This window comes from Artibeus jamaicensis, unplaced genomic scaffold (genome assembly GCF_021234435.1).
Source record: "Artibeus jamaicensis isolate MK-2021 breed Jamaican fruit bat unplaced genomic scaffold, CSHL_Jam_final contig_76, whole genome shotgun sequence".
NCBI classification, from domain to species: Eukaryota; Metazoa; Chordata; class Mammalia; order Chiroptera; family Phyllostomidae; genus Artibeus; species Artibeus jamaicensis.
In genome coordinates, this window is record NW_026521954.1 from 5,305,410 (window position 1) to 5,320,648 (window position 15,239).

The window sequence follows — 15,239 nt, forward strand, 5'->3', positions numbered from 1 at the left end:
AGCTATCATTTAGAATTGAAGGGCAGATAAAGTGCTTCCCAGACAAGGTAAAGCTAAAGGAGTTCATCATCACCAAGCCCTTGTTACAGCAAATGATAAAGGAACTTATCTAAGAAAAAGAAGATCAAAACTATGAGGAGGGTTATCAGCAGGGAGGGGAAGGGGAGAATGGAGGAAAAGGTACAGGGGATAAGCATAAATGGTAGGTACAAAATAGACAGAGGGAGGGTAAGAACAGTACAGGAAATGGAGAAGTCAAAGAACTTATATGTATGACCCATGGACATGAACTAAAGGGCGGGAGATGGCTGGAGGGAAGGAGGGTACTGCATAGGGGGGACAAAGGGGGAACTACTGGGACAACTGTAACAGCATAATCAATAAAAATATACTTTAAAAAGTAAAATAAACAAAATTTTTTTAACAAAGAGTGAACAGTGAAATCTAACTCTATATTCCTATACACAGACCAAACGACCAGGGGCAGAGCTGAAACAAAGCTTTCACTTACATTTTATACAGAAGGCTGAGTGTCACCTTACTTATTTGCTATGCACGGGAGTCTTTTGTAACAGCTGTTGCATCTGTTACGCCTTGAGGTTCGGCCACCACTGCCCTCCTCCAGGCCTTCCTGCCCCCACGTCTCCTCACTTCAGAAGCTGGGTTTGCACAGTCTCCTCTTTCCAGCTTTTTCCCCCTCAAACTGCTCTTTTCTCAAATAACTTTATGGGCAGACAATGAGGAAAAAAGACAAAATCAAGCTACCATGAAGACATGGAGGAAATAAATAAATGAAACATCTAACTTATGCAACCAAAACACCATCTGGGCAAACAGACACCCCATCTATCTGCATGATCGATGGCTGGAAAGCGCAGTGGGGACCCAAAGGGCTCCATGAGACGAGATTTATTGTATACTTAAAAAATTAGGTTTAGCTTTTAGCCCCATGTCCAGGCCCTGCAGACGCTGCGATCTAATTTACTATTTATTGGAAGACGAACTTGTTGACAGCACGTTTTATGTGACTGTACTCAATTCATCACTGAGCACAAACGCACAGGAAAGTACTTTGATTTGATCTCTTTTTACTTAAAACCATCTAACTTGTTTTAAAATTTTCTTAGGGAAGCGAATTTATCATACTTATTTTAATGTGCTGAATTGGCCTGAAAACAAAAAGGCAGCCAATGAAAGCCCTCGCAAATTTTAACCACTGGAAATCAGACACAACCATTTAAATACCAAGCTTACTGTACAAGCAATAAAGCAAACTGTAAGAAACCAACACTAACCTCACGCTTTACCGAGAAACAAAACAAAACCCAAATGTGGATGCACAGTATCTTCGCACTATCATTTCTTCAAAGAGCTTTTAAATTTACGTATTTTCCAAAGTACTTTCCTTCTCAATGTTCCCATGCCACACGACACCACCAAATGTGGAACAAAAATGTAACTAGAGAGATCACAGGACTGACTTCGCTTTTGAACAAAGGCAGTAAGTACTGGAGCGAAGGCCGCCCCGCCACATTGTTACAGGGGAAGCTACACCCTCCGCCCAATGATCCTGCCACTGCCAGAGGCCTCGCCTCTGCGGGAATCGTCACGTTTTGAATTGAAAAAACTCCTGTCGCTGGAGGTGGAGTTTGTTTCTATTACATATGTTGTTTCTTCTGCTTTCTTGGCCTTTCTATTTATAAGACATGGCTCTGAAAAGACCTTTAAAAATAGGCCTTTTAAAAGACCTTTAAAATAGGCCTTTTAAAAATCAAGCCTATTCTTAAAGGGATTACATCTGCCACTATAAAAAAGTTCAGAAGAACATAGGAAAGGATCGGAAAGACTTGAACAGAAATGGTAGTGTGCGACGGACATGACCTTCAAGGTCAATCAGAGGGGACCACAGCACTCATTTGGATCTGTTTCAGTTCCTGTGTCCCATTACCACAATGTTCACCTCACAGGAGAAGGTAAGCACAAGGAGTCTTAAACCTCAGACTGGGTTTGTCAGACACTGTTTACCAGTGGTGAGTTATACTTTATAGATACGGTAATTCTCGTGCTACTTAGAATGACTTTCCCCAGATTAATGTGATATAAGGGAAAGAAAATCCTTCAGGTCCACATCATCCACATCTATATTTTCACTAGAACTGTTGCAAATGCTAACTTTAGGTCTCCTGCAATTATTCTGTTGGCCATGAGCTATATGGGAGCATGACGGAGACACGCATGTTTGGGAAAAATCACATCTTACATCAAGCCCGGGAAGGTCTGGCTGACACCACTGGTCATCCACAGTCACCAGAAAGAAAGAGGGCCCCACAGCATGAGGTAGGATAATGCTTCATCCAAAACCTCATGAAGACAACAAACCGCTCAGACCTGATGGCTCTCTGCCTCGGAAGATGTGGTGGTAAGGAAGAACTAAGCCACCAACTAAGGCAGGACCTCTGACTGTTAAGGTTTCATGAACGCAGAGAAGAGAGAAGGTACCGGGAGCTGGGGGAAGAAAAGGAGCCTTAAGCCAGAAGCCCCAGTGCATCATCTGTGCGGCATGTAATAAGCTGGAGGAGCTCACTGCACAAAGGAACCTCAGGCAGGCCGCGGCTAGGTGGCAGCTTCCTTCAGGGGCGGGGCAGCTGACCTCCAGCAAAGTATGTGACTGAGTGAGCATCCAAACTTCCTTTGCCGCCAGCACCACCCTGGTCACTGTTGGTTAAGACTGTCTTCTCTGGGAGACTGTGACTCCATGGGGCAGGAACCAGGTGTGTTTCCAACACCCTGCATCTGCTGCACCTCCAGCTCCGCCTGGTGCAGAGCAGAAGCTCGAAGAAGTCTGTGCATAAACGAATAAAGCCCATGGGGCCGAGCACCTGCCCCCGCCCCTCCCCCTGGAAAATTGGGGTAGACAGACATCGGTGAGGAAGAAAGGAGTCTGCGCTTGAAGAATACACACAGAGGAGAGCATTCCTCAGTGAGGGTGAGAGGGGCTTCTGGACAGAACAGCACCGCAAAGGAGACAGGGCCTGCCCCCAGAGAGACATGGTTATAGCGTCATCGTTGTGGAAGGTGAAAGAAAACATCAGGTAGAAGAAAACTGAGTTTCAGTTACTTTTCGATGGTGGATAACTAATTATCGACAAAGTTGACCTCTTAAATGAGTGCTCTTTTTCTGTGTAAAGAATTGACAAAAGGTCTCCTCTCCCACCTATAAGAAAAAAAAAGTGAGAATGGGGAAAAAATTGCTACTGTGTTCAGAATCTGAGAAAAGCCTCCCAGTGACCTCACCCAATGGGACACTTAGATATCACTGCAAATGGGACCCCTCCTCCTGTTTATTACGGGATTCATCTTACTGGGTGGTTTCCAGTGCTGGGTAATCAGGAAGCCACAATTCAGCAGGATTAAATGTCCAGCAAAGGACAGCTCCTCTAGTAGCTTCTGGACCTCCCCGCAATGCCACCGCCCTACATTTGGGACTCATAATAGGCAGCAAATTGTCTCCGCACACAAGTGAAGGCTGAACAACATTGCTATCTGGGGGGGTCAGGCAGGAGAATTCGGGAAGAGCCACTCCCTGCTGTGAACAGCAGGCCGTTTGCAACAGAACTGGAGCAGCTACCCATCAATCATGACAGTGTTTCCCTTCCCCTTCGCCATCTCTGTTCATCTTCCTCCCCCTTTTTTAGAAACTGGCTCATGGATGAAAGAAAGATGATGGCACGTGCTTCTGATATTTTTACATGGTATTAACTTGGTAAGACCCACTCGGGCTTTGACAGACAGAACCGAAATGTGAAGGGAGCGAGACAAACTGAAGAGGGGCCTGAGCAAAAGTGATGTGTGACTCGGGAGGGATGTGCCTTTCCCTGTGGAAGGAAAGCTCACATCGGATCGCTGGGAAGTGGGAAGGCCAAGGGCACCTCAACATATCCTGTCAATTATGAAGCCCAGGATGCACTCTGGCAACTCAGGAGGCAAAATGCAGTTTGAAATTCCCGAGCAGGCAGACAGGTGGAAGGAAAAAATGTGCACAAAGGCGGCGACTGGGCTTCTTTTAGAGCAGAAGGGTCGTGGTGGGCAAAGAAAGAAGCGATGGAGAAAAATAGGTGGAAACAACTAATGAAGCACCTTCAGTGTGAGGCGAAGTAACTGTCCAATTCAGTATCAGGGAGGTCAAGCTAATGTGAGACCCACGTAATTTAACCTCACCTACGACTGATGTGCACGGAGAACGCAGCTACTTTCTGTAGTCTGAAATGGGTACGGCCTCCTGCCCACATCTCCATCCACGCTCTCTGGTCGAGTGCCTTCCATGGGCACTGAATTCTCGTAACAACCCTGGAAAATAAACACTGTCCCATTCATTCAACAGACAGGTCACCTATGTGTCAGAGACCAGGCACTCTGCCCCGTGTCACAGGACTGGTATTTGTGGACCTGGAATTTGAATCCTAATCCAACAAAAAAATTCATGCTCTTGACACCTGACCCCATAAATGACAATAATGTGCTGCTGTTTATGGACTCGAAAACATCAGTTGTGGCTGCTCCAATGCTCGCAACACTGCCAATGACGTCATGACATACGACACACCACTTATTCGTACATGTGCTGCCGAAGCGAGCACAGACACACCAACTATTTGTGAAATGAATCTTGATTTCTGAGATGTAAAAAAAGGAAAATAAACCTGTGCATCTTAGAATGAATGGAATCTGGTAAACACTGTTTAAGGAAGATTATTTGAGCAGCTGTGTACAGTCTGGACCAGAACATGAGAACACCCAGCCTCGGGAAGGACTGGGAACAGGTCGCCATTGTCACTCAGCTGTTCAGAAAGGAAGCCTGAGTGAAGACAGAGCCTGGTGAGATGGAAAGGAAAGGCAAACTGTAAGGAACATGTTGGCAGGTAAATCCAAAGGAGCAATGGCAGTCTAGATCTAGGTTGTAAAGGGTGAAGAATGAATTATATGCCAAGATTTTAAAGTCTGTACAACAGGGAAGTAGTAGCAAGTGAGAAGCTAGGAAAAGGGGAAAGAAGGGCGGGTTCTGTTTTAGATATTTTAACATTCAAACCCCGGAGAACGACGTGCCTGTCACTGTGGAGGGGAGAGAGCTGGAGATGCAGATGCGGGCCCGCTCACTCACGGACACCGGTGAAGGAGATGGGAAAGCTCTTGCTGGGGGTGGGGAGGAAAAACCCAGGTGGGCAGCTGTGGGTTTCTGCTGCCAAGGAAACATGGAGAGATGAAACTCTAAAGTGAAGGGGAAGACAAATTCCAGACAAAAGGACACATCTTTGGAAGGAGCACCCGTCCCTGTGGTGCCTTTGGATGGCATCACAATGTCACTGTGAGGCAGAAAGCAGGTTTGCAAGGTCATCCCAAGGGCAGAAGCTACAGGCTTCACGCTCCCACTTCCCTACACACCTAGGTTCCCAACACGAGCCTGGCAGAGAGAAGGAGAAGGGCTGGGGGCCAGGGGACTTGCTAGGAGGCCACGATGATGCACTTAATAGCAAGGGCATATAGAGGAACATTTTTTAAAAGCTGTATTTAACAAAATTGCAAAAAGGTAACAAATGGCACCCACCATGACAAGGACTGGTCATTTAAGATTGGGAAGTAAGTATTTCCATCACTTTCCTCCTTTGATTTCAAATAAAGCTTCAGTGCTAAGCCAGCTGGCAAATAACTGTTGACCATCCCTTTGGTCTGTTGCCTCATATATTAGAGCCGTCAGTCCCAATTTCACAGCACTTGTGGAAGTTGCACTAACTGTCTGAGGTTATGCACCCTATCAAATGTCTGCAAATGATCAAATAGAGGAAAAAGTTCCTAATTCAGTGAGTGGGAACATTTTCTTAATCATTACCTGGATTTTTTTTTAAATGCACAAATGAATTTCCGTTCCCACTGTAACTCCTCTACCTGTCTCTCTGCCACTCTTAGCCGGGCACCTGTCACTGGGCAGTCAGGCTCTCACCCCTGTGAGAATGGCACTACCTTGAAGCCACTCCTGCTTAGGGCTGCTCTGTCCAGCACGGGAGCCCCTGGCCACCTATGGTCATTGGGCACCCGAAACGTAGTGAGTCAGAATGGGGATGTGTAGTGAGTGTACCGATATGCACTGGACTTTGAAGACTTGGCACGAAAAGAGAATGGAGAATCACCTCCTTAATAATCTTTACATGGCTTATGTGTTGAAATGATAATGTTATGGATATAATGGCTTAAATAAAGTATATTATGCAGAAATATATAAATGTATTAATATATTTCACTAATAAATGTCGCCTGTTTCTTTTTATTTTTAATATGTAACTAGTAGAAAATTTAAAATTGCATGTGCGGCTTATCTGTGAGTCACATTCTATTTCTGTGTAGCACTGTTCTAGAATTTCAGCTTCTGGGCCTAATTCATTTAATCACTAAATTCACTTTAATCAACCAACATTCATTATGTGTGTAGTATGAGCCATGTACTATAAGAATGCTTGTGATATGAAGATATAAATAATATCATTTCTGACCTCTGAGAGTTTTAGTTAGTGGAGTGAGGGCATTTTAAAAGTAATTAAAAAAACAAAGAGGACTTCTGGTCAAGATGGTGGCATAGGTAAACACAGCTTGCCTCCTCACACAACCACATCAAAATTACAATGAAAATAGAACAACCATAACTCAGAACTCACAGAAATCTAGTTGAATAGGGGTCTATTGAATTAAAGAAATCATATTCATCCAGACTGGCAGGAAGAGCAGAGAGGTGGAACAGGTTGGTCCCATATCCACGTGCAGTAGATGAAAATTCAGGAGCCACACCTCAGGAACAAGGAGTCCCAGCTCCACACCAGGCCCCCCAGCCCAGGGTTCCAGTGCCAGAAAGAAAAGTCCCTACTACTTATGGCTGCAAAAACCAGTGTGTATTGAGTCTGTGGAAGAAACTAATGGAGTCCCAAACAGTTCCTCTTAAAGGAACCACACACGGATTTACTCAGACTTGCTCCCTCTGAGCCCCAGTGCCAGGTAGCAGCTTGAAAGGCAGCAGTGGCATAGACCCAGGAACTGGAGTGTCTGGTATCAGGGCAAAAGCTGAGGGACAGCCTTCTCTCAGACAGAAAAATAAGTAAAGGCCATTGTTCCTTTTCTGAACTCTCCCCCAGACAGAATCACAGAGCTGGCAAACAGGTGTCATATCTGAGACTCCATCGCCCTGGCTAACACTGCTAGCCTTACTCTGACATCCCCTGAGACTCTGTTCCACCAAACTTATAGGCCCACCAAAGTGGTTAACAGTGGCTTTTCCATATGAATGACTGGTCTTGACTCATGCTTCACAACTTCCTAAATCCTGTCAAACAAGTAATAGCCAGCCTCAATGAGTCCCCAGCCCCCATCCCTCTTGCTAAGTGGTCCTAGGTATGGCATTAGCAGCAGCAGCCAGCCTGGATTCATAGCCTGGGAATCTCCAAGACCAGCACAAGTAGCAGCCATCTAAGATTGCTTTATAGGTCATGTAGGGTGGCCCTGGGCAGAACACAAGTGGGGGCTGACCCTGGCCCAGAGCACACACACCCACTGAACAGCTACAGACCATGCTGGAGCACCACCACCCTGCCCCTGCATAGCTGATCGCCCACAGGGGGCAGAGGTTGGTGGTCAGTGGTCATATCCAGTCATAGCAGCTGACTAGCCTAGGTAAATCCCTCCCACTGACTGGCCAACAGCAACCAAGGCTACACTACAAGAGGAAGGGGTACTCACATGGAGCCCACTTGGAGGGCATACCTCGAGCACCCAGGTTGAGTGATAGGGGAGGCTGTAACACTGGACCCTACAGGCCACCTACTATATCAGGACATGCTACAATAACAGTAAGTCATAGCAGCTCTACCTAACACATGGAGTCCTCTACCAAACACAGGGAGGGGGCCAAAATGAGGAGACAAAGAAACACAGCCCAAATGAAAGAACAGATCAAACAAATGAAATGGAGATAAGAAATCTATCAGATGTAGAGTTCAAAACCCTGGTTATAAATAAGGATGCTCAAGAACTTAGTCAGGACCTCAACAGCATAAAAAAGATCCAGTCAGAAATGAAGGATATACTAGTTGAAATAAATAACAATTTACAGGGAAACAACGATAAAGTGGATGAAGCTGAGAATCAAATCAATGATTTGGAACATAAGGATGCAAAAAAACCAACCAATCAGAACAAGAAGAAAAGAGAATCCAAAAAAAATGAGGATAGTGTAAGCAGCCTCTGGGATAATTCCCAGAGGTCCAACATTTGCATCACAGAATGCTAGAAGGAGAAGAGAAAGAGCAAGAAATTGGAAATCTATTTGAAAGAAAACTTCCCTAATTTGGTGAAGGAAATAGACATGCAAGTCCAGAAAGCACAGAGAGTCCCAAACAAGATGGATGCAAAGAGACCCACTCCAAAACACATCATAATTAAAATGCCAAAGGTTAAAGATAAAGAGAGAATCTTAAAAACAGCAGGAAAAAAGAAGTTAGTTACTTATAGGGGAGTTTCCATCAGACTGTCAGCTGATTTCTCAAAAGAAACTTTGCAGGCTAGAAGGGATTGATTGACGAGAAATATTCAAAGTCATGAAAAGCAGTGACCTATAGCCAAGACTGCTCTACCCAGCAAAGCTATCATTTAGAATTGAAGGGCAGATAAAGAGCACCTCATACAAGAAAAAACTAATAAAGGCGTTCATCACCAAACCATTACTATATGCTATGTTAAAGGGACTTACTTAAAAAAAGAGATCAAAGCTATGAAAAATAAATGGCAATAAATACATACCTGTCAACCATTGAATCTAAAAAACAAACTAGGCAAACAAGAAGAACAGACACAGAATCATGGCTACATAGAGTTGTTGATGGTTGCCAGATTGGAGGAGGGTGTGGGGGGGAATGGGTAAAGAGGTGAGGGGATTAAGAACTACAAATAGGTGGTTAAAGAATAGTCATGGGGATGTTTTCTTTCCCCACAGTATAGGAAAGGGAGTAGCCAAAGAACTCATATGCATGACCCCCGGACATGAACAACAATGGGGGTATTGCAGGAGGGGACTGGGAAGGGCTGGGTGGAGACGGGGAAAAATTGGGACAACTGTAATACCATAATCAATAAAATATAACAAGAAATAATGATAATTAAAAACAATATGACAAATGCTATTAAATATTAGGAATAAAGCACTATGGAATCTTAAAGTAGGAAGTTCACTGTTTACTAAAGAATAAAAAAGTAGGACTTCCACCAAGATGGAGGTGTAGGTGGGAACACTTTGTGTCCTCACACAACCAAATCTAAAAACAATAAAGTTTTTAACAATAATAAACGCAACCAAACCACACAGAAAATCGAATACGGAGTCCGAAAACAATGAAATGCTCAGCTAAACTGGTGAGAGGGGCGAAGCCAGCAGTGGAGCGGGTAGGGCAAAAAAGATCCCCCGACCCCTGTGGTGCACAGGCAGCTGAGGGCGGGGATCCCAAGTGTGGGCTAGCTACAGGCGAAACCAGGGAAGAGGCATGGCTGGCTGTCTGCAGTCGGTCGTGCATTTGCACACAGATAAACCAGTGAAGAGGCAAGCGTTGACACAGATCTCGAAGGCCCCAGCGGCTGGTGCAGGGCGGCGGGCTCGCACATTTGTGCTCGGATAAGCAGGTGGGGGTGAGTGGTGAGGCGGGCTGGACAAGAGGAGAGGACCGCCATTGCTCTCTCTCTGACCCCGCCCCCACATACAGTGTCACAAACCAGCGACCTGGGTGGCCCTGCCCTGGTGAACAACTAAGGTGCCCCTCCTCATACATAACAGGCACGAACAGATCAAAGCATGGCTCAAGAACAACTCAGAGCCCCAGAGCCGATAAATCTAAGTAATGAAGAAATAGCCAAACTTTCAGATGCACAGTTCAAAACACTGGTGATCAAGATGCTCACAGAACTGGTCGATTTTAGTCACAAATCAGAGGAACATATGAAGGCTAAACTAATTAAAATGAATGCACAGGAAACCAACAGTAATGGAAAGGAAACTAGGACTCAAATCAAGGGAGCAGACCAGAAGGAAGGAAAAAATGACCAAACAGAAAAAATGTGAAGAAACAGGAATTCAAAAAAATGAGGAGAGGCTTAGGAACCTCCAGGACATCTTTAAACGCTCCAACATCCGAATTATAGGGGTATCAGAAGGGGAAGAGGAACAGCCATGAGTGGAAAACTTATTTGAACAAATAATAAAGGAGAACTCCCCAGTCTGGCAAAGGAAATAGACTTCCGGGAAATCCAGGAAGCTCAGAGAGTCCCAAAGAAGTTGGACCCAAGAAGGAACACACCAAGGCACATCATCATTACATTAGCCAAGATTAAAATGAAGGAGAGAATCCTAGAAGCAGCAAGAGATAAGGGGACAGTCACCTACAAAGGAGTTCCCATCAGACTGTCAGCGGATTTCTCAAAAGAGACCTTACAGGCAAGAAGGGGCTGGAAAGAAGTATTCCAAGTCATGAAAACCAAAGACCTACAACCAAGATTGCTCTATCCAGCAAAGTTTTCATTTAGAATGGAAGGACAGATAAAGTGCTTCTCAGATAAAATCAAATTCAAGGAGTTCATCATCACCAAGCCCTTATTATACGAAATGTTAAAGGGACTTACCTAAGAAAAAGAAGATAAAAAAGATGAACAGTGAAAGGACAGCAAACTCACAGTTATTAACAACTACACCTAAAACAAAAGCAAATTAAGAGGACAGCTAGATCATGAATGAACCATAGAAATGAAGATCACATGGAGGGTTAGCAACAGGGGATTGGGAGGAGGAGAAGAGGGGAGAAGGCACAGAAAATAAGTAGCATAGACGGTAGGTAGAAAATAGGGGGAGGGCAAGAATAGTATGGGAAATATAAAATCTAAAGAACTTGAGACACGTGGTCATGAACTAAAGGGGGGGGCATGGTGGGGGAGGGGTGTGCAGGGTGGAGGGGAATGGAGGGGGGGAATAGAACAAATGTAATGGCATAATCAATAAAAAATTGATTAAAAAAAGAATAAGTAGAACTTTTTCTAGTCATTTGTATGGTGGGCAATTCAAGGACACCCTGCAAAGAGGATAAGGTAAGTGTTAAGACTCAGGGAAAAGACAGAACCCGTTTGAAAAATTGAATGCAGTTCTGAAAGGCTAACCTAGCCTGCCTGTGGGGAGGTGACAGATAAGACCTCACCTGTAGGCTGGGGTGGAAAAGAGGGCCTTGCACACTGTGCTAAGAAGTACAGACTGTGTCTTGGGGATGACACAGTCAGATGTTCATTTCAGAAACCCCGCGGCAGCAATGTTACGGGGGATGGGCCAGGTCAAGGTGGGCAGGAGGCTGGTGCTGGAGAGAAAAAGGAAGAGATGAAGGTGAACAGACCAGCATGGCGTCTGTTGTGACAGTCAAGATGATAAGAGCACAGATCGGAACAAATGGGACAGACTGGAGAAATATTTAGGGAGGCAGAATCCACAGGTCTTTGGGATTCACTGGATGTAGTTAAAGTTGAAGAGAAAGGAACAGGTGTATGAACTTTGGTGACTGAGATGAAGTGAGACAATTCCTAGATGACCACTAAAGAAGTTGCCATCAGAATGTAGTCTTAAGAAATGACACTAAGTTGAGCGGCTGGACTCAAATGAAAACTGTTTTCAAAATGGAGGTGTCCCAGTGTCCAGATCAGTCAAGAACTCCGTTAGAGGTCTCTGCCCTAAGCAGGTTTACTGGGGGTTCAGGGGACCAGTGGGGGCTTGGTGGGGTAGATTTATAAGAATGCAGGAAGTAGAAAAGGGGAGATATTTGGGAGTCAATTATTTGGTTTGCTCTTGTATCCCCAATACCTGGAACATTGACTGGAATGCGGCCAAGGGTCAATAAATACGTCTTGAATCATTCTTCATGAATGGTTGGGAGTTATACAGAGGATTTTAGAGGGTAAAGAGAAGGGTACAAGGTACATCTTGGGAGGGATGGGGGATCAGAGAAGGATTCCCCTAAGTAACTAGTGTTTGCTTGAGACTCTTCATTCACATGCTCGTGTAGGCATTCATTCATTCAACATGTTTTTACAGAGCTTTCCCATGTGACAGGAACTGTTCTAGGACCAGGAATACAGCTGTCACAAAGGCAGACTAGTCCCTGCCTTTGAACGTACATTCTACAGGGAGAAAGATAATAAGCAACCCAATACATGAGCAAACAGAAAAGTATCCAGTATCAACACATGCAAGGCAAACAACTAAACTAGGATGATGTAAAGAAGCGCCTAAGTAGTTCCTCTGGACTGGGCATCACTAGGGAAATCACATTTCCATGGAGAGCTGAAGGAAAGTAAGATGATGGGGAGGTGAGCCATTGCTACAGAGAGAGAACATCCAGGGGAAATCCTTCAACAGGAATGGGCTAGAAGTGTTCAAGGAGCCAGATGCAGCTGAAGGGCAGCGAGCAAAGAGGAGAGGACATGACTTAAGATCAGATAGGAAGAGTTTAAGAAATAAGTAGGACTCAGGAGGTGATGCCGGGAAGAGCCAACGCGCAAAATGTATGTTGTAGGTGGACAGAACAACATAAGCAAAGGCAAGAGGCATGACTGAGATGTTTGAGCAACTTTGGGAAATTCCTTTTTTCTGAATTCAGAGCACAAGCACGGGTAGAATCCAAGCTACCATATGGGTAAAGTAGTTTTTTTGTGAAGTTTTTGGCACCATATGTTGTTGCAGTTGAAAAGAGAACTGTCTCTCTAGAAAACATATCTTCATAGAAATCTATAACCAACCTACCAGAAAAGAACACATCAAAAAGTGTACTCTTGGAAGGTTCAGTTATCTCATTAAGCTCCCATTGAGCTTAAAAGCTGGAAAGCAAATGCAATCTTGTATATTTTATTCGGAACAGGACCACGGACCTGTAAGCTGTCCCCACCCTTGCTTTAGACACCAAGTTGAAGGACTGGCAGGTTAGTCACCTGCAGTACACAGCCGGGGCTCGGTTCCACCTCTGCTTTGCTCACTGCTGTTTTCACTGCTGCCCAGCATCTCTCTCATCAACCATTCACTGAACCTGCCTAGAATGCTCCTTGCCATCAACTTCATCTATGCACCTTGCTTGCTGTCGTTTTCTTTTAGCTTCATCTGTCCTCTCCTATGCCTACCTGTCATTCAGAAAATATACTTTCTCTGTATCTCTCCTCAGCTAATCCTAATCAATCCCATGTTTTATGGACACTGTTCTATAGTTCAAAGACTTCCCTCCCTCTATCAACAAGGATGCAAACCCAAACTCCCTCAAATATGGGATTAATATGCGTGGACACATTTCCCCTGGTACCTGGGTCTCCAGGGTTGTTGGTCTAAGTCTTTGGGACCCTTGACAGATCGACACTCTGGTTAACACTCTGGTTAACAGTTGAGACCCTGTTATCAGTAGAATCATTGGTAGATTCCTCAAAAAAGATAATGCTAAATTCGCAACGAGAAATTTAATTTCGGTTCCTAAGTTATCAAGCGAATGGTACCTTATGAGTAACTGTTCAGTAAGTATATCAATGCCCTGTTGCTGACTGACACGATGCACTGAGACCGGAGTCAGTTGAGACTATTATTTTACGCATCACATCAGAAGGCTTCCTGAGGTGTGCCGAGATGAAACATACATGCAGGAGGAAACAAATGAAGGGTGGAATTTTCTTCCACTGACACTGGTGTAAGTGTGCACTTTGCACTCTTACACCATAACCGCCTAGTGCATATTCCTCACTCGACAATATAAATCTATAGTTAAGGTGCAGCACTGGAGAATTAAGATTGCCATCGTAAATGAGGTTGAAGAACCCTGTCTAAATATTATCTGTTGTGCGAGCCATTTAGTTTCTCAATTTGTGGATGTCCAAGATATATCCATGTTAAGTATTTTTCTATTAGGTGGCAAAATCAATGGTGTCTACCCGGGCTGTCATAAACTTTAATAACGGCTAAAACTCTTGGAAGGCTGATATATATACATATATATATGTAAACGGTAAATCCCTGAAATGCCTGGGAAAAAGCACAGTTTGCAATGTGAGTAAAACTAAAAGGCAAGAAAGAAGGCAGGAACTGCTGCTAGACTGTTGAAAGGAGATGTCTGTGAGAAAGCTGGCCCCAATTTTCAGGTGCAAATCATTTCTAGAGACCACAGCTTACAGACAGGTGCTCAACAACCTTCACTGTTTTGATAAGAGTGGAAATTGTCAAAAAAGCAAATAAACACAGTTCAAAGAAAGAGACAAGCCAATAAAAGGCAGGGTCTAAGAAGGAGCATAAAAGTGCAAAATGTGAAAAATGACTAGATATTTTATCTGCATTGTCCAGTGCTTTTTTTAACCCACTCTTATAGGAATGACATTTTTCAGGGCTTAAAATTTGTCATGTATAGTACCCAAGTTATAACAAGAAACAAACAACAAATATTAGTTATTTAGCTGACATAATTAAAAATGAAACAAGTATCAGACTTACCTGAAATTCTAATCCATAATTTTCTCTGCAGAATTCTCTCAATTTAGGATACACATTTTCTCTTAGTGTCTGTCTTTCTGCCCCCGTGTCTGTGGTAGAAAAAAACAACACAAACAAAGTCAATTATGTCTATATATATATATTTCTGGGAAAAAATGAAAACTTACAAATAAACATTAACATTAGTATAATCAAGTTGGGGGGCTGTATTTTAAAATAATAAGATATTTTACTGCAGGGGGAGACCTGCTCTTTCTTTCCTTTTTATTGACTTTATCAAGATGACACTATGAACAAAATTATACAGGTTTCAGGTGCACAATTCCACCAGACATCACTGTACACTGTATTGTGTGTTCACCACCCCAAGTCAAGTCACCACCACCATTTATCCCTCTGCACCTTCTTCTACCTTCTTCCAGCAATCATCACACTGCTACCTGTGTCCGTGAGTTTTTTCTTTCTTTTTTTCCTTTTTTGCTCACCGGGGAGACCTGCTCCTAAAATAGCAGTGGGGGCAGAGATCCCCCCGGGGCCGGCATAAGAAGCCCGGAGGATGGATGGGAGCCCAACGGTCACTGGGAGCCTGTGCTGACAGAGCTGAGAATCCACAGCTGATTCTTTATGTCCATGGAGACCCTCGCGTGGAGCTTTGAAATATCCACGA

General features: G+C 44.1%; 1 protein-coding gene across 1 annotated transcript in view; it reads right to left on the reverse strand.

Annotated features, from left to right (window-relative positions):
* Positions 1-15,239, reverse strand: part of NWD2 (NACHT and WD repeat domain containing 2) — a 146,084-nt gene that overhangs the window by 74,342 nt on the left and 56,503 nt on the right. Inside the window, exon 2 of the mRNA XM_037131633.2 lies at positions 14,573-14,661. Within this exon, the coding sequence (XP_036987528.2) occupies positions 14,573-14,661 (89 nt within the window). The remainder of the gene's footprint in view (positions 1-14,572; positions 14,662-15,239) is intronic.